At 43.1% G+C, this 16,709-nt stretch overlaps 1 protein-coding gene across 1 annotated transcript in view; it reads left to right on the top strand.

Annotated features, from left to right (window-relative positions):
- The first annotated feature begins 3,546 nt into the window (after positions 1–3,546).
- The window catches only part of LOC108801537 (putative gamma-glutamyltransferase YwrD), a 46,324-nt gene continuing 33,161 nt past the window's right edge, over positions 3,547–16,709 (top strand). The window contains exons 1-4 of the mRNA XM_018573426.1: positions 3,547–3,665; positions 4,351–4,504; positions 9,505–9,658; positions 10,324–10,530. Of these exons, the coding sequence (XP_018428928.1) occupies positions 3,566–3,665; positions 4,351–4,504; positions 9,505–9,658; positions 10,324–10,530 (615 nt within the window). The 5' untranslated portion in view covers positions 3,547–3,565. The remainder of the gene's footprint in view (positions 3,666–4,350; positions 4,505–9,504; positions 9,659–10,323; positions 10,531–16,709) is intronic.

Genomic DNA, 16,709 nt, shown 5'->3' with positions numbered 1-16,709 from the left:
GCCGTATATCGGCTGAAATACATCGGGTGGCTTCGGGTCAGCCAAACATGCTCAGCATGTTCGGCCGACCCGAAGTGCAGAAGGAGTTCGACTCAGCCGATCCAACATCTGGATCGGCTGAGCCGAACCTCCGGCAGGCTACCCGCTGCTTTTCGGCCTATTCTCATAGAGGCCGAACAGCAGTGAGTGAATAGCCGAATGCCGCTGAGCGGCATTTGGCTCGGCTATTCTGCTCGGTACCTCTGTGGTACCGAGCAGGATAGAAAAAAAAGTAGAAAAAACAAAAATAGAAAACGATTGGGCTGAGCTAGCAGTGACAGCTAGCTCCGCCCAACTGTTTTCTATTGGCCGGGACCAGCTGTCATTAGAATTAAAGCTTGTCGGAGCCGGCGGGGATATGAAAGCCGACTCTGCTAAGCTCTCATCCTAATGACAGAACAGCGTCTGTGTCCCTGGTTGCCTGGTAAACATGGACGTCTTCTGTCATTACACTGCGGCTCCCCAGTACACTGAGAACCCGGCAAAGCTGCTGTAAAATCACAGCAGCTCCAACGGGTTCTCAGTGTGTAATGACACATGGGCATCCCTGGTTACCAGGTAACCAGGGACGCCCATGTGTCCTTACAACGAGAGCTTAGGAGAACCGGCAGTGATATGAATACCAACTCTGCTAAGCTCTCATCCTAATGACAGAACAGCGTCTGCTGGTTACCGAACTGCTGACGATGTTCTGCAATGGATTAAAAACATTATGGGGTCAAGTCACAAAACTGCCATAGGCAGCCAAGTGAACAACCCACCCGAAGTGAAGTGAGCCGAACCCTGTTCGGCTATTCACTTCAGGCTTGTACGGCTGATTCTGTCATTAAGATGAGAGCTTAGCAGAGTTGGCATTCATATCACTGCCGGCTCTCCTAAGCTCTCGTTGTAAGGACACATAGGCGTCCCTGGTTACCTGGTAACCAGGTATGCCCATGTGTCATTGAGAACACTGAGAACCCGTCGGAGCTGCTGGGATTTTTCGTGAGATGACGGCTGGCTCCGCCCAGCTGTCAGAAGCAGGTTGTCGGCCGGCCAATGGCCAGCCATTCGGCCAGCTTCGAATTTCGGCTCGACTGTTACCCTGAGTATTACCGCTCAGTATACCGCGAGCTGTATACTGAGACGCCCCGATCCCGACATGATCTAGAGGCAGAGCCAGCTGTACCTGCCCCCGTCCATTCCGCCAGTCAGCGCTGACAGATCGGAGCGGGGAATCCAGCCCCTCCCCCTGTCACAGCAGAGAGCCGTGACAGGATCGAGAGGTGAGCGAACCCGGTATGTGTTCGCTCACCTCCCGATCTACTGAGCCGACCTGTGACAGTCTCATTGTCACAGGTCGGCTAGAACTATGAGGTGAGTGAAAAGCACTCACCTCATAGTTCTCCTTTTAATAAGGCTGCCAGTGTGTGGACTCTAATACTTAAAGTGCCGGGCCGCATCCTAGAGGTGGATTCCATATGTAGCAAGCAGCAGAGGCTACCAATCTGAACCTTCTGAGCTCCCAGTTGAGGGAAAAATCAGCTTCCTGTACAGCACTGATATAATGTGACTAAATGCTATTTAGGCGGTAGTTAGATAGTAGTAGAATTGTGACATATATGTTGTGTTTTTTGCGATGTGTAACACAATCGTTTGTAACCACTGTTTGCTTTTCCTTAGCTGACTCATTCCCTGTCTTTCTCTGTCCACTTGTAAATCATGATACCCAACTCTCAGGAATTAAAGTATTTATTGGTCTGGCATTTGGGGACAAAATCTTTTTTTGAGGAGGGAGGGAATGTACAGGGTCGGGGGAAAGTAGGGCGCCTGCCTTAAGCTGGAGTGTCCCTAGCTAAATTTAGTGTTGTTTGCAGCTAGGCTATAGCTAGCCTCAACTGTGTTTATATTTTTTTGTGTTTGTCGGATTTCTCCTAAGCTTGGTTATTTCTGCTTGCTGCTGTTGAGTTGACTTCAGTTGTTAGTGTGGGAAGTAACATTATATTGAGTCTTAAAGTGACATTAAACCCTCAGATTTTTTAACATAAACCAATACTGTAATGTGCGCCTTACTGTTATCCATGGTAGTTTCCCTTCTCTTTGCTGCTCTTCCTTTTTAAATCCTCATGTCTTCTCATGCTTGGGGAGAACTTCCCTTTGCAGCTCAGGGCCTCTTCCTGTAGTGCTGGCTCAGGTTACAAGCCTATACAAACGTATACACAGACACTAAATATCCATTCCTGAGACAAGGCAGTCTGCTGCAAAACAGAAGTTCTGCCCAGCATGAGAACAGATACAGATTTAAAAGGAAGAGCAGCAAAGAGAAGGGAAACAACCATGGATTACAGTAAGGCGCACATTACAGTATTGTTTTATGTTAAAAAAATCTGAGGGTTTAATGTCACTTTAATATTTCTCTACTCTGGCCAGTCACTGAGAGTTTTATTCCAGGGGATGAATACTTGGATCAACCTTCTGGAAGGGCTTTTGCCTTCCTTCCCAGGCTTTGGCCTGGTGAGGACATCACAGTAAGGAGTTCTTTTTTGGGGGCCTCTCCCCAGCCGAGCGGATGAAGCAAACCCAGGGAATCAAAAAGGTCCCCACACACCTTACAATAATCGTACGATAATTGTGGGAAATCCCGCGATCGTACGATTATCGTAAGGTGTGTGGAAGCTGTGTGACCTCTACTACTGTAAGGTCGCACAACTTTAAACTTACGGACATGTTCGAAAACCCGCCGAGCATCGTACGATGTTCGGCGGGTTTGTGGCATTTCCGTACGATAACAGCCGTACGGGCCGGTGTGCGCAAGCGCACACTGCCCTTCGGCATTGCGGTCAGCGGAAGCCCGCCCCTCAGGGGGCGTGGCTTGCGATCATCGCAAGTACGGTCTGCCTATGCAAGATCTGCCTATGGTTGTAAGGTGTGTGCCCAGCCTAAGCTGGCCTGTGTTAGGAAAATAGCTTCCTGCTTGTTGCATCTTCAGAGGAGTTTGCTATGCTGAAAAATGTCCAGTAAAGCTTGGGGAAAGCTGCTGCCTGATGCACATTACATGGAGACATCATTACTCAGCTCTTTAAGGTACTTGTGACTGCAAACTTGTTTTTCAAAAATGAATCCAGATCCAACAAGTATACATTGCCCAGCAGAGTATTTCTTTACATTTTTGCAGAAGCACTTACAGTCATCATATTTCTAACAGCTTCAACTCTCTTAGGATATTAATTTAGTGTGAATACTATAAATAAAAGTATGAATACGATCACCTTTCTTTTCAGGTCAGAAATAATTAATGCATATTACACAGGTTGTGACAATAGTAATTGTAGTACATTGCTAGCAATGTAATACTTTGCTTCATAGTGATTGCTAATGGAACATACAATATCTCAATGTTTGGCAACACTTAGGAACTTTTTGCAGAGATATATTTGCATTAGCTTGTGATGTTGATTCAGTGTGTTCAAGTTAAAATATGATAAGTCATGATGAAAAACATGGTGTCTTTTTGTCCTTACAGAATTTGGGGTTTATTGGTTCTTCAATGGCTTCTACACTGGAGTTTATCTCTAGGAGATCTCCCATTGTGTGCACTGGAGGTTGTGTGGCATCCAGCCAGCCACTTGCAACAGGCATTGGCTTAGGTATTATTATTTTCATGTAATAACATGTTTGGTAGCGGGACTCACATTTGATGAACATGTGCAAACAAATGACTAGAAAGGTACAGCACAAAAACAAAATGGGCAGCACACTAGTCCTTCCACCCTATTTAAATTTAAATTAGTTTATTGCAGCTTGCAGAGAGCCTTCCCACAGGCTTAAAGAAGTTGTAAAGTTGTAAAGCAGTTTTTGGTAATGCAATGAAAGCTTATTGCAAAACATCCCTTTTATGTAATGAGTGCTGCCTTCCATCTGCCCATCACTTATAACAACTTCCTGGATTTCCTGTGTGCTTTGCATCTCTTTCCCTGCTGCTTAAGGCAGCAGGGAAATATCCCATCATGCATCCCTTCAAGCAAACAATGATAATGTTACTGTTCAGACATTGACTTGTAGTTCAGAAGGCAGGTTCTGTGTGAGTTACGACACAAGGAAGTGCATATTCACAGTGACATTGTGTCAGTGCAATGAGGAAGTCCATCCTACATATGGTACTTTATGGTTATTTGGAGTGGGAAAGAAATTTAGGTCTTCATGCAGTGCATTGAGACATTAAAGTGATCATTGATTCTGTTGATCCCTGATGACAGACCGGTACATAAAAGGGTATTTATGGTCAAAATCTAAAAATAATATGTATTTCTAATTATATATTTTTGCTTGTAGATATCCTGAAGAAAGGTGGCAATGCGGCTGATGCAGCGGTGGCTGTAGCTGCTGCCCTCAATGTCACTGAACCCACCAGCACAGGTATTGGCGGGGACTGTTTCTGTCTATTTTACAAAGCAGAAGACAAAAAGGTCTATGGCCTTAATGGAAGGTAGTGTTTACATTTCCCTTATCTGAGTGCCGTCTGCCTTTGTTTTGTACCAATTGAAAGTAATATTACATTCTCAAACTTTTTTTCCAATAATGAATACAGATAAAACAAATCTACATTGCCAAGCAGAGTATTTTGTTACATTTTTGATCAAGCACTTACAGTCATCATATTTATAAACAGCTTAAAGGAGAACTATGAGGTGAGTGCTTTTCACTCACCTCATAGTTCTAGCCGACCTGTGACAATGAGACTGCCACAGGTCGGCTCAGTAGATCGGGAGGTGAGCGAACACATACCGGCGTTCGCTCACCTCTCGATCCTGTCACGGCTCTCTGCCGTGACAGGGGAGGGGCTGGATTCCCCCCTCCCCGCTCTGATCCGCCAGCGCTGACTGGCGGAACGGACGGGGGAGGGGGCGGGTACAGCTGGCTCTGCCTCTAGATAGGCAGAGCCAGCTGTCAGTCACGCAGCTGGGCGGATCCCGGCACAATTGTCGGGATCCTCTTCAGCTGCGGCGTCTCAGTATACCGCGAGCAGCTGCGGCGTCTCAGTATACCGCGAGCAGCTGCTCGCTGTATACTGAGCCTAGGGTGATGGGAGGACGCTAGTTTGTGTCCTCCCATTACCCTAAGGAGAACTATGGGGAAAAGACTTAACCCCATAGTTCTCCTTTAAACTCTCTCAGCTTAGCTACCCTGAACTTGCTGTCCACAAGGAACATCACAGTCTCCAGCAGCTGCCGATCTACTAGCTTAGAGAAAGGAGGAGGGAGGAGAAGCAGGGAGAGTGACTTGCCTTGCTGTGTCTGTGTGTTTGTGAAGACACACACAGTTTACTGGTACACACAGGGGTGGCTTCATAGGACTCTGCAAGGGAAAGGAGCCACCCTAAAACAGGATATCAGGGCCAGTGCTCAGGGGACTGATATATAAAGATAAAATGCTTGCCAACACAATAAAGCAATACTTGTAGGGGTTGATTTTTACAAATTTTGCCCAGCCATAAGCTGGTTGAATGCCATTCGCATGGCATTTCTGCCACTAGATGGAGCCGAAAGCCCAAAAGTTTTTTTAAATCAATTAGGAAACGTACTATCCATATGCAAAATTGTTGATAATTTCATAGGGCATAGGGCCTGATGGGTGAATGTTGTTCACATGACATTCCCGCCACTAGATGGAGCCAAGAAGCATAGGAAATTCCGTTGATCTTCATCTCCATCTAGTGGCAGGAATGCTGTGCAAATGGCATCCACCCAACCATGCCACGTTTTCTAAATCAACTACAAAGTGTACTATCTATATGAAAAATTATGATCATTTCATAGGTCATAAGGGCTGATGGAGAAACATTTTGCACAGGGTATAGGTGGGTGAATGCCTTTGCATGGCATTTCTGCCACTAGATGGATCTGAGGAGCATAGGAAAAGTCTGTGCTCCTCTGCTTCATCTAGTGGCAGGAATGCCATTTATACATCAGCCCCATAAAGCTCACATATATAAACTAAGGTGTAAAGCGGGCCATACACTAAGAGATTTTTAATTTTGTTTAGCCGGCTGGGCCACACACTGTAAGAATTTCTAAAAGTTTATGGCAAGCTTTAGACGGCAAATGTCCCTTTTGGACTGCTCCATATTTTCTAATTTAAAGTATAGTTCCACTTTTGTAGTCGAATTTGAGGAAACTGGTTTATACAGTATGTTATGTTCCCAGTCACACAGGATACCTACAAAAAAATTTTTTTTTTTTTAAATATTCCTTACCTTTTAGATATCCCTTTGTTGAAGACCTTTGGGCAGATTCCAAGCTACTCTGAGCAGTTTGAAAGTAAAAGTAGAGGGACAAACTAAGGGACAGACTGAGTTTCCTCTCATTAACATACAATACTTCTAAGTCTTTAAAGCAGAACTCTGGGCAAAAATATTATTAACCCTTGCAGTGGTGTGGTGGGCTGAAAATAGAAAAGTTATACTCCCCAGAGCTGGCTTGCTGTTAGATTGCTCCTTCCAGTATCTCTCACCCTCCACTGCAGCGGTCTAAGGATCCTTGAGTCATCATGTCCAAAACAGTGTATAGGGCGTGAGGACGCAGGGGGATATACCTTCGCTGCAGTGGAGGAGGAAACGGGCAGGAGGGAGCGCAGCCAGGTCAAATGATCAGATGAGTATAACTTTTTTATTGTCTTCTGTAGACACAAATGGGCACTTAACCTTTGCAGTGTGGGGATAGCCCCACTGCAAGGGTTAATAATAATTTTTGCCTGGAGTTCTACTTTAACCCTTTGTTAATGCAGACAGTGTTTAAATCTAGTTTACAACTAATTATGAAATCTGCCAGCACAGTACAGACAGGAATAATTAAAGTACACATAACCCAACACAGCCCTCTCCTTAGCATTACATAAGGGGAAGCTAGGTATGATTTTAAGCAAGTAAAATACGCTTGGAAGTGCAGGCAGCAATTTCATTTTTGTTTAAGTGATGCAATGTGAATGAGGACATTTATCAAATATAAAGGAGGGGTTATCCCAATTTGGCTGCAAAAGTGGAAATGCAGTTTAAGCTCACGTTACCTGGATTTAAAGGGTTTGAAGTAATGGAAGTTTTGATTAATGTATGTATTAGGGATGCACTGATACCGGTATTTGGGTACCAAGTACGAGTACCGGAAAAAAAATTTTGGCACTCGCTAATACCATTTACCGAGTAACGGAAGTCCCATTCAGAAAGCCAGGTGGCGTGTAATGGCTCGCCACCTGGCTTCCTGATTAACAAGAAAGTCTGTCCCCTCTTACCTTGGTAAGTCCAGCCTGTCACCCCCGGGGCCTCTCCAGCCAGAACACGGCCTTCCTCCGGTACCCAGCCGGAGCCGTCTGGCCGGCCAATCAGGAAGCCGGGCGCAGTGTAATGACGCGATGCCCTGCTTTCTGATTGGACTGGAGGCCGGCTCCATGCTTCCTTGTCATGGGATGACGAGGGAGCATGAAGCCAGCTTCCCGGCCAATCAGAATGCCGGGCACTGCGTCATTACACAGCGCCCAGCTTCCTGATTGGCCATCTTCCTGACCAATCAGGAAGCCGGGCAGCGCATAATTACACGCCGCCCGGTTTCCTGATTGGCGGGAAGTCGACTCAATGCTCTCTCGTCACAAGTGACGAGGGAGTATAGAGCCACTTCCCAGCCAATCAGGAAACCGGTAGCGTGTAATGAGGCACTGCCCGGCTTCCTGATACAGTAAGTACTCGTGCTAGGCATGGGAGCATTTGGGCGAGAACGAGTACACACCCAAATACTCATTATCGGCACCAATATCAATACTAGTATCGGTATCGGTGCATCCCTAGTATGTGTTATGCATCATGTGGTTTGTGGGTATATTTGAGTGGGACTTGTTTATAGTGTTGTGTCCCAGTTCAGTGTACTGGCAGAAGTTTGCGCAGAAGGCGGCCTTCATGACATTCCCAGCTGTTATTTTGTACATTTATTGCCAGATATCCATGTCTGCTTATTTAATGTTTGTTTTTCTATTCATTATCTTTTCCTTATGTTATTTTTTAACTATTTGCATCGTAACAATTTATATACTTTATTCATTGTATGGTATGATGTGACATTACTGGGACTCCACTAGACATGTGAGCCTGGAAAAATTAGTTTTATTTCGGATCAAATAGCATTTTTATTCATTTTGTTTTTTGGATTTAGGATCTGAAATTTGATTCAGTTTGTTATATGGATTTCGGATCCACCCAAACTTTCTTTTTGTAAGGATCCAAATTTTCATTTCGGATCTATTTGGATCGGTTTCTTTAATTATAAATCAACTTAATATTTTGGAGTTTTTTTTTGGGGGGGTTGGTAATTTTAGTTCTGACACCTTGTGCTCCCCTACTGATCTTATCGACTCTCTCTATTCCACAACAGGAAGTCTCCCAACAGCCAAAAAAACCCATCTGATTAGCCAGAAAAGAGTCACATGTTCGATTTTAGTTTCGTTTTGAACAAAATTCAGACTTTTTGTTAAATGTACATTCGGATTTGTCCGCATTTGGAGGCATTCAAATTCGGAAATTTGGAAGCATTTGAATGTCTGAATTTAGTGAAAATCGTATGAATATCCACTCAGAATGAAATAAAATTTACATGTCTGGACTCCACTTTATGGCTATATAAGTATAGTAGTACCTGATGTGCTATACCCTGGAAACATTGTAATCACTGCAGCTCTGACAAATGGAGGAACCACTGCTGAAATGCTGAGCCCTACTTCAGTTTACAGTATCTTCATCTTCTGGTTGCTTTGTTGCTGTATTTACCAGCACAACCAATAATGGTGCAAGTTGTTTAAATACAGAACCATGGCACACAATGATCCTTATAGTAACATTATACAAAAAAGGTATTGAGCCACCAGAAGAACGGGACACCACACCCTTAAATATCAATATATAACAAACAATAAAAGGTGGGGCTTTTAAGGTGTCACTCTAGGCATAAAAGACACATTATATTTCAAATACATCTTTAATAAAATGGGTTGTTAAACAGCATCAAAACAGCATCAATGCAGTGTTATCTAAAGATGCTTGGAATATTGTTTATGACACTGTTGATGCTAAATATGTGGTTGTGGGGTCCAGAGAGGCACTATGCCTAAGGTTATTTTAGATAACACTGCATTGCGGGTGGTGGTGTTGATTCAATACCAGCGAGACTACATATATGCTTTGATGCTGTTTAACAACCCATTTTATTAAAGATGTATTTGAAATATTATGTGTTTTTTATGCCCAGAGTGACACCTTAAAAGCCCCACTTTTTCTTGTTTGTTATATACATATAGTAACATTAGAACAGTTGTTGACTTTGTGATGCTTTTGGCTGCCAAAAATACCAAGCGTTTGTCCGGGGGAAATGTTTTATCTGTTCCTGAGTGTATTAGAGCTGTAATATTAGTCAGTTTGTTAACATGCGAATTCTGTTTACTTTTGCGCAGTGGCAGATGTTCAAGGGCATTGAGTCTGCAAGTACTAAAACAACAAGGTTTCGATGAGGAAAACCCTGTCCCTCCCACACATGTTCACAATGTCACAGTGCCAGGTGCTGCGGCTGCCTGGGTCGATACTATTGACCTCTTTGGCAGCAAGAAGGTAATATGCTACATTAAATTTAGACCTGAGGTGTTCACAGTAATTCTGGCTTATTTTAGGGCTCAGTTGCTGCAAAAGGAAATTGTAATATTATGCAGAATACTATGCTACAAAGTAGGGCTGCCCATAGATGACTTACTGCTTCTGGGTATGGGAGAGAATGTGACCTTCTCCCCTTCCTCCCATAATGCTCAACTGCGCAGGAATTGCCAGGCCTGAACACTGTCACATAAGGGAGCGGAGAAGGTCATTAACCCTGTGTAATCTCTAATCTCACACTTAGGATGATCCAGATGATATCTGTACTGATGACCTGAGCTCATGAGCATCAAACATTCATGCAATGTCATCCAGGATGTTTGAGCTCACAAATATTTAAAAATGGTGTTTCATATACTAATTCCTGTCTACACAGGAGGCCCTTTTACCCCTTCAGTGGTGGCCCTCATTTATCAGTAGAGAGGCCCAAGGGGCATTTTCAATGTTTTCATTTTCCTTGTCAGCTCTACAGTTACAAGGGAGAAGGGAATAACTGTGACCTGCTGTATGTAAGAAGATTATCTTATGAGCATAAGTACTTTAGATAAAAATGTAATCCATACAAGAAACGTTGTCTCAAATATCTGTAAACTGAAACTGCCGCTCATGCCATGTACTCTCAATAGCTGACCCTGGCAGACATCCTACAGCCGGCCACTGAACTAGCGGAATCTGGTTTTCCAGTGTCTGAGGTTTCTGCTTTTCTATGGAACGCCACAGCCAACAAGCTCCAGACTCCAAACAACAAATATGGTACAGAACTGCTGTTCAATGGACAAGCTCCACGCCATGGGCAGCTCTTCAGAAACCCCTCACTGGCAAACACATTCAAGGTAGTAAAAAATTCTGATTATCTGATCAAATTTTGTTAGTAGATCTAAACCCAATCATTAAAATCGCATATAAGTTTTAATATGTTAATATAGTTTCAAAAGGTGTTTTTTTAATCAGTTTAAATCTGCAGCTTTTCTTAATGCCTGGTAATGTTGAGGGTACTTGTTCAGACACTTCCTAATATAGGGTGACAACTGTCTCCCAGTTGTGCTTCTGTGTTGTCCCCCCATTGCATGTATCCCTAGTGGAGCCTACAAGCAGCTATGTCACCACAGATTGTGCAGGTACAGTTCACTGTTGTCATTATCAGGAAGCCGGTCCTAAGCAAAGATGTGCAGATCATGCTGAACAAGTGCATATAGACAAGAAGTTGTTCATGATACACAGTACACAGAGCAAACTAGATGTCAACCAGTTAGAGTTTAGATCTACTTTTAGTCTCTGATTTGTATTCTTGTAAAGGAAATATATTATCGCTACATGGACAGAGTAGTTATGTTCCTGTTCAAGGAATATAGTTTACATTTTATCTCACTGCTGTATTTATAGAACTCCTACTAGGGTAGGAGTGTTTAGGATGATAGTTTGCCCTTATGTCATCATTGTCCTGACCTCACCTTGTGATGAGTTAATGAGAGCTTGTACATTTCGTCAGCTTGGAATTTCAAGATATTCTTTATGGTGTGTTGATAATATCCAAGTAAGGTTGCCTCTGTGAGAACACATTTTTTACTCATACTTCATAGGTCTTAAAGTGTATTGTGAGATTTAGCTTCCAATGGTAGCGCATTAAGGACGCATCCACTCGCTTATGACTTCTTTTAAGGGCTCACTTTCCCACTTTTATTGAATCCAACTCAAAAGTCCACACAGGTTTACCCTCGCAGGGGTTTCAAACACAAAGTACAGTTTTCGTTCTTCAGCAAAATAGCACTTTCAAAGTCCCCCGACTTTAGGTTGCATGTTTACCAAACACTCTGCAGCACACAGGTGACACACTCCTCAGTCCGCCAGCCACAGACTGGTCCCAGGGTGGAGCCCTCCTGACTCCTGCAGAGACCTCCTCTGTCACCCAGGTAGAGCCTTTAACCTGACCCAGCATCCTCCTCATAAGCGCTGTGCACAGGTGCACCATCATTTGGTGCTGGTCACCACTAAAGCCCGGGCCCAGGAATGGAGATTTCTTCCCTCCCAGTTCGCTTAGAAATCTCCCGGCTCCAGGATCCCAACTATAATCCAGAAAACCTGGAATTAGTTGTAAAACCAGCTCTTTCCTAGTAACAGTACTTTCCTGGAGCCGCTCAGCCCCTCTGGCTGAGAGTCCTGGGTGACCCTTTTTCCACTCTACATAGTGGCATTGCCACACACTGCCACAGTATCTATAGCCCACACTTTTTCAAGTTTTGGATAGAATGGGGAAAGGTTAGAACCCAGTCAGGTTTTACTGCTATCCAGTCAGGTTTTACTGCTAAAAGAGAGATTGCTAGGGTTGCCACCTGTCCAGGATTCACCCAGACAGTTTGGGTTTTAGATGCTGTGTCCGGGGTTTCATGGCAGCAGAAACCCGGACACAAGATGTCAGGCAGACAGGGGCAACCAAAATTAAGATTGGGGCTACTGGCCCCGCACTAAAAAATAGTCTCAACTGTGATATTTACATATGATTGGGTGGCACTATTTACATATGAATAAGCCGTCACTTGAAGAAAAGGTGGCAACCCTAGAGATTGCCCCTGACATTCTATTCTCAGAACAACTGTTTACTCAACAGAAAGTGAGGGAAACATCTGCAATAGGGAAACAGACAACAATAAACAGCTTACAGGGGTCCTAGCATTCCCCTTCTTAAAAAAAAAGTATTTTTCCTTTGGCGTGTGTTGCTGTTTGAGTTCCCTTCACTTCCTGCCTGGTGAAAAGGTTGTTCCCTGAACAGTGAGTAAGGGGAAATCTAACAACCCTAGACAGCAGTAAAAGCTAATTCTCTCCTACTCTATCCAAAACAAAGATAAAACAAGGTTTTGCTATAGATACACTTTCAATTAATTACTTTTCAACATACACCATAAATGCTTTCATTTCATTCATGCTGCGCCAGGCGGAATAACTCTGGAATTAGTAGAAAATGTTATGGAATTGACTTTTACTGCTCTTAAATATTAAAGGGATTATAAAGGTTTGGGCAAAATGTTTTAATATGGTTTATACATTCTAAAGTGATGCTTTATATATTTACTGCTTATATGCATTCTTCGTCTGCAAATGAACATTTAGCACAAGACAAAGGACAGCCGGGAGCACTGCAAAAGAGCAGCACAGCAAAAGTAGCTCCCTTCTACACACAGCTGTTTCTCATTGGAACTGTGGGCTGAGCCATTTAACCTGGATGACATTGCTAGTTGGTCGTGTTCTGTGTGTAAACATGTTTGCATTTAGAATTAGCAAAATGTCTGCCTTGGTGTACTCCCATATTCTAGTACAAAATTCTAGTACCAACATATGGCAATGCAAACATCTTGCATTTATACCTTTAGTCTGAAGAAGGTCTGCCTTTATGAATGAAGCTTCTACACTAAAGATTATTTATTCACTTTGTAGACACTGAAGAATTGCCTGAAAAAAATCCTTCTTTGCCTAGTGCAGTTATTGCCACTTTGAAAGTCTTCTCAATATAAGATATATTTACAAAGAGGGGAGAGGTGAGAAAAGGCTACAAAAACTGGTGCCTAGGACAGCAAATGTATAACATGCCCTGTTGTACCATTTTCTTATATGTCTTTCTTATTTAAATCTTATTTAAATCTTTAGAGAAAATAAGATAAAATATTAATTTCATCATACAGAAAACACCATTGATAGCCGGCAACTAAGACTTAAGTGGTTGAGATGGGATGCCACCACTTAGGGGAATACCAGGTCATCTTGACATAAGCGACCTCATTTGGACTTTACCACTTAATCTCATTGGGTATACCAGGTCATCTTGACCTAAACAACTATATTTGGACTTTAGCACTTCGCCTCATTGTGGCATACCAGGTTATCATGGCATAGGCAGCCTTGTTTGGACTATACCACCTAACCTCATTGGGGCATACCAGATCATCTTGACATATATGACCTTATTTGGCCTATACCACTTCACCTCATTGGGAGATGTAATAGAATGAGGCTGCATGACCAGTTGGCTTGTTGTGAACCCATTTTGCCTGAGTTCGCTCAAACCCATGAAAATCTGTGACTGATACATCCCGGGGGGGGTCAGTTGTGAGAGGCTTGGACAAACTCAGATGAACTGGGTTCACACTAGTGACCACAAAGATCCATAGTGAAGGCACAATAAGAAATCTAGGGGGCATCTAGTTTTCGTATATCCAAATATGCAACTGAACACACAAACAACCTGGGGCGGTGCAGTACCAAAGCATATAGCTCTATTGTTTTGTGGAGCTGGATTTCTGAGTGAGATCTGTTTCACTAAGGTTATTTTGTCTGCATGAAGTTGGTATGATTTTCCTTGCTACTTGATTCTTCCCACCACCTGAAAACATTCTCTTAGGTTGATTTGCACTTGGTCCTAGTGTGTGTAAATTTGTATTTGTATGAGCACAGTTGGGATTATGGGGGTCAGTAACTGCTGTGAATGGTTCTTTATACCCTTTAGCCCTGATCAATTTCACAATGCTTTATTACAATATGGAAATGTATGAATATAGATTGAAACTACAATGATTGTGTAGTACATTGAAACTAATAAATAAAAATAGTATGGGGGCTGGTCAGTCTTATTGCACAAGTTATCATTATTCTGTAACTTACATTGTTAAAGCAGTGATGATTAGTCTTATTTTGTAAATCATTAGCCTCAAAGAAAAGAGTACCATGCTGAGAAGAACTTCTTATCAGCCTATCTTTCTCCCACAGGCTACACCATATGCATTATTGCTAATCATGCGTAGGTGAGTCTTATCTCTCAGGACACCACATAACACTGAAATTCACACGCACTATTTGTAACTGATAAAACAGTTCACAATACCGTTTAAAGGCCAGGAAACACCTCTTTTCAACATAAGACAAAGTTTATAAAAGATAAGTTTCTACCAGTAATAAATGTTACAGACACCAACATCTGTAGTATGTTCAAGATATCACATTTTATACATTAAAGTGACATTAAACTCAGCAGTTAAATTTTAAAAATGCATTCAAGTACCTTAACTTGTCATCTCTGAATTCATGCTGACGCTGTCCTTCCTTTTGGAAGGTGGCTACTTTTGTTGCCCGTGGTCCCTTTGTGTTGTAACGTAGTCACCGCTCCAAGCTCACTCCTGTGATAGACTATAAACTCACGTTTAGTTTACTAATTTGTATTGAAAAGTCTAAGGCTGGCTTCAAACTGTATGCTGGGGTAACACATGTGTTATTGCAATTCACAGTAATGTACCATACATTTACAGAATGCACCACCAATGCACTTGTTTTGCAGCGCCCCACAGCACACAGTAACACAGTACTGTGCTTTTGTGATGCATTGTGTTGGAAAAAATTGTTTTGAATAATTTCCTGGTCCATTGTGGTACAATAGCAACCCATTTAAATATATATAGGCTGCCTTGGTGTAATGCATGTTAACACACAACACATTTTCACACAGTTTTTGATTTTGAAATTGTATTTGTCAAGCCGCTTGATGCCAGCAGGGCCATCAATGGCTTGAATTTCATCCGATTTAGCAGGAATGTATTTCCACTTTAGCAGCCATATATTGGGATGGCACCAATTTTATATTTGTTACATGTTCCCATTCACATAGCATAAGTTAAATACATAAACGCGGAAATTCAGAGGAGGGCGCATGCGCGAGCCCCGCTAAGATGGCCGCTTAGCGTGTGAGCTCAGCGCCACGGCAGCCGTAACTCCCCGACCTCGGCTCTGCGGTCACCTTCCCTACACAAGCTGCCACGGAGGTAAAGTCCCCAGATTCCGACAGTTACCTGGGGATGTGGATCTGCCTGAGGCCAGTCGAATGGAGAGCTCTGTGCTCACTCTGATGAGAGGAGTCGGACGGCTCCTCCCCTGTTCGGTGACTGTCTGGGGCTGCGCCGGCTGTTAATACTGGACATCCGACTGGAGGTATGTGGACGTTGGACTGTTTGCTGCCGCTGACCTGATAGAACCCCCGGGTCCTGAATGATGACAGAGCTATACAGCGAGATGGTGCAGGGGATGGCTGACTACTAGTGTTGGCTCCAGAGTTTTGCCTATATATGCTGAGGAAGCATCACAAATAAACTTTTGCTGGTTGCTATGCACCTTTATCCACTGAATTGCAAGTATTTATTCAAAGTTATACAAGATTGCCACCGATGTCATATGCTGAGGAGGCAGCGCATATAAACTTTTGCTGTTGGCTATGCACTTTTACCCATTGAATTGCAAGTATTTATTTAAAGTCATACAAGACTGCTACTGATGTTACATGCTGAGGAAGCATTGCATATAAACTTTTGCTGGTTGCAATGCATCTTTACCCACTGAACTGCAAGTACTGAAACATTTTCAAAGTTATACAAGATGGTCACTGATGCCATATGCTGAGGAAGCAGCACATATAAACTTTTGCTGGTTGCTATGCACCTTTACCCACTAAATTGCAAGTATTTGAAAAATGTTTTCATAACAGACTGCTACTGACGTTAGATGCTGAGGAAGCAGCGCATATAAACTTTTACCGGTTGCTACGCACCTTTACCTACTGAATTTGGGTGACTACACACATACCTAAAGTATTAAATACATCTCGATGGCCGGGGGAGACCGAGACGGTCTAGGAAGCAAACACAGAAGCAACGGCCTGAGACCCGGAACTCTAAGATGGATGCCGTATCTTCGCCCTCTCTTACACAGCAGAAGCAGCCACGAGCTAGGCACAGTGATGTGGAGGATTCCTCCGATTCTATGCATCGGACACCCGTGAGTACAGATTCCCCTGACCAGAAATCACTAGGGATGTCCCGATGCCACTTTTTCAGGCCCAAGTACAAGTACATCCCCTCATGTACTTGCCGATACCAATTACCGATACTTTTTCCTAAAGGGACAGGTGACTTTAAATGATCCATAGTACAACTACATGTTATGTACTATGGATCATGGTTTAACCTATTCATGTCCTATT

The sequence above is a fragment of the Nanorana parkeri genome, unplaced genomic scaffold, assembly GCF_000935625.1.
Source record: "Nanorana parkeri isolate BGI_ZX_2015 unplaced genomic scaffold, ASM93562v1 scaffold2374, whole genome shotgun sequence".
NCBI classification, from domain to species: domain Eukaryota; kingdom Metazoa; phylum Chordata; class Amphibia; order Anura; family Dicroglossidae; genus Nanorana; species Nanorana parkeri.
This window is presented reverse-complemented; position numbering and strand designations above follow the sequence as displayed.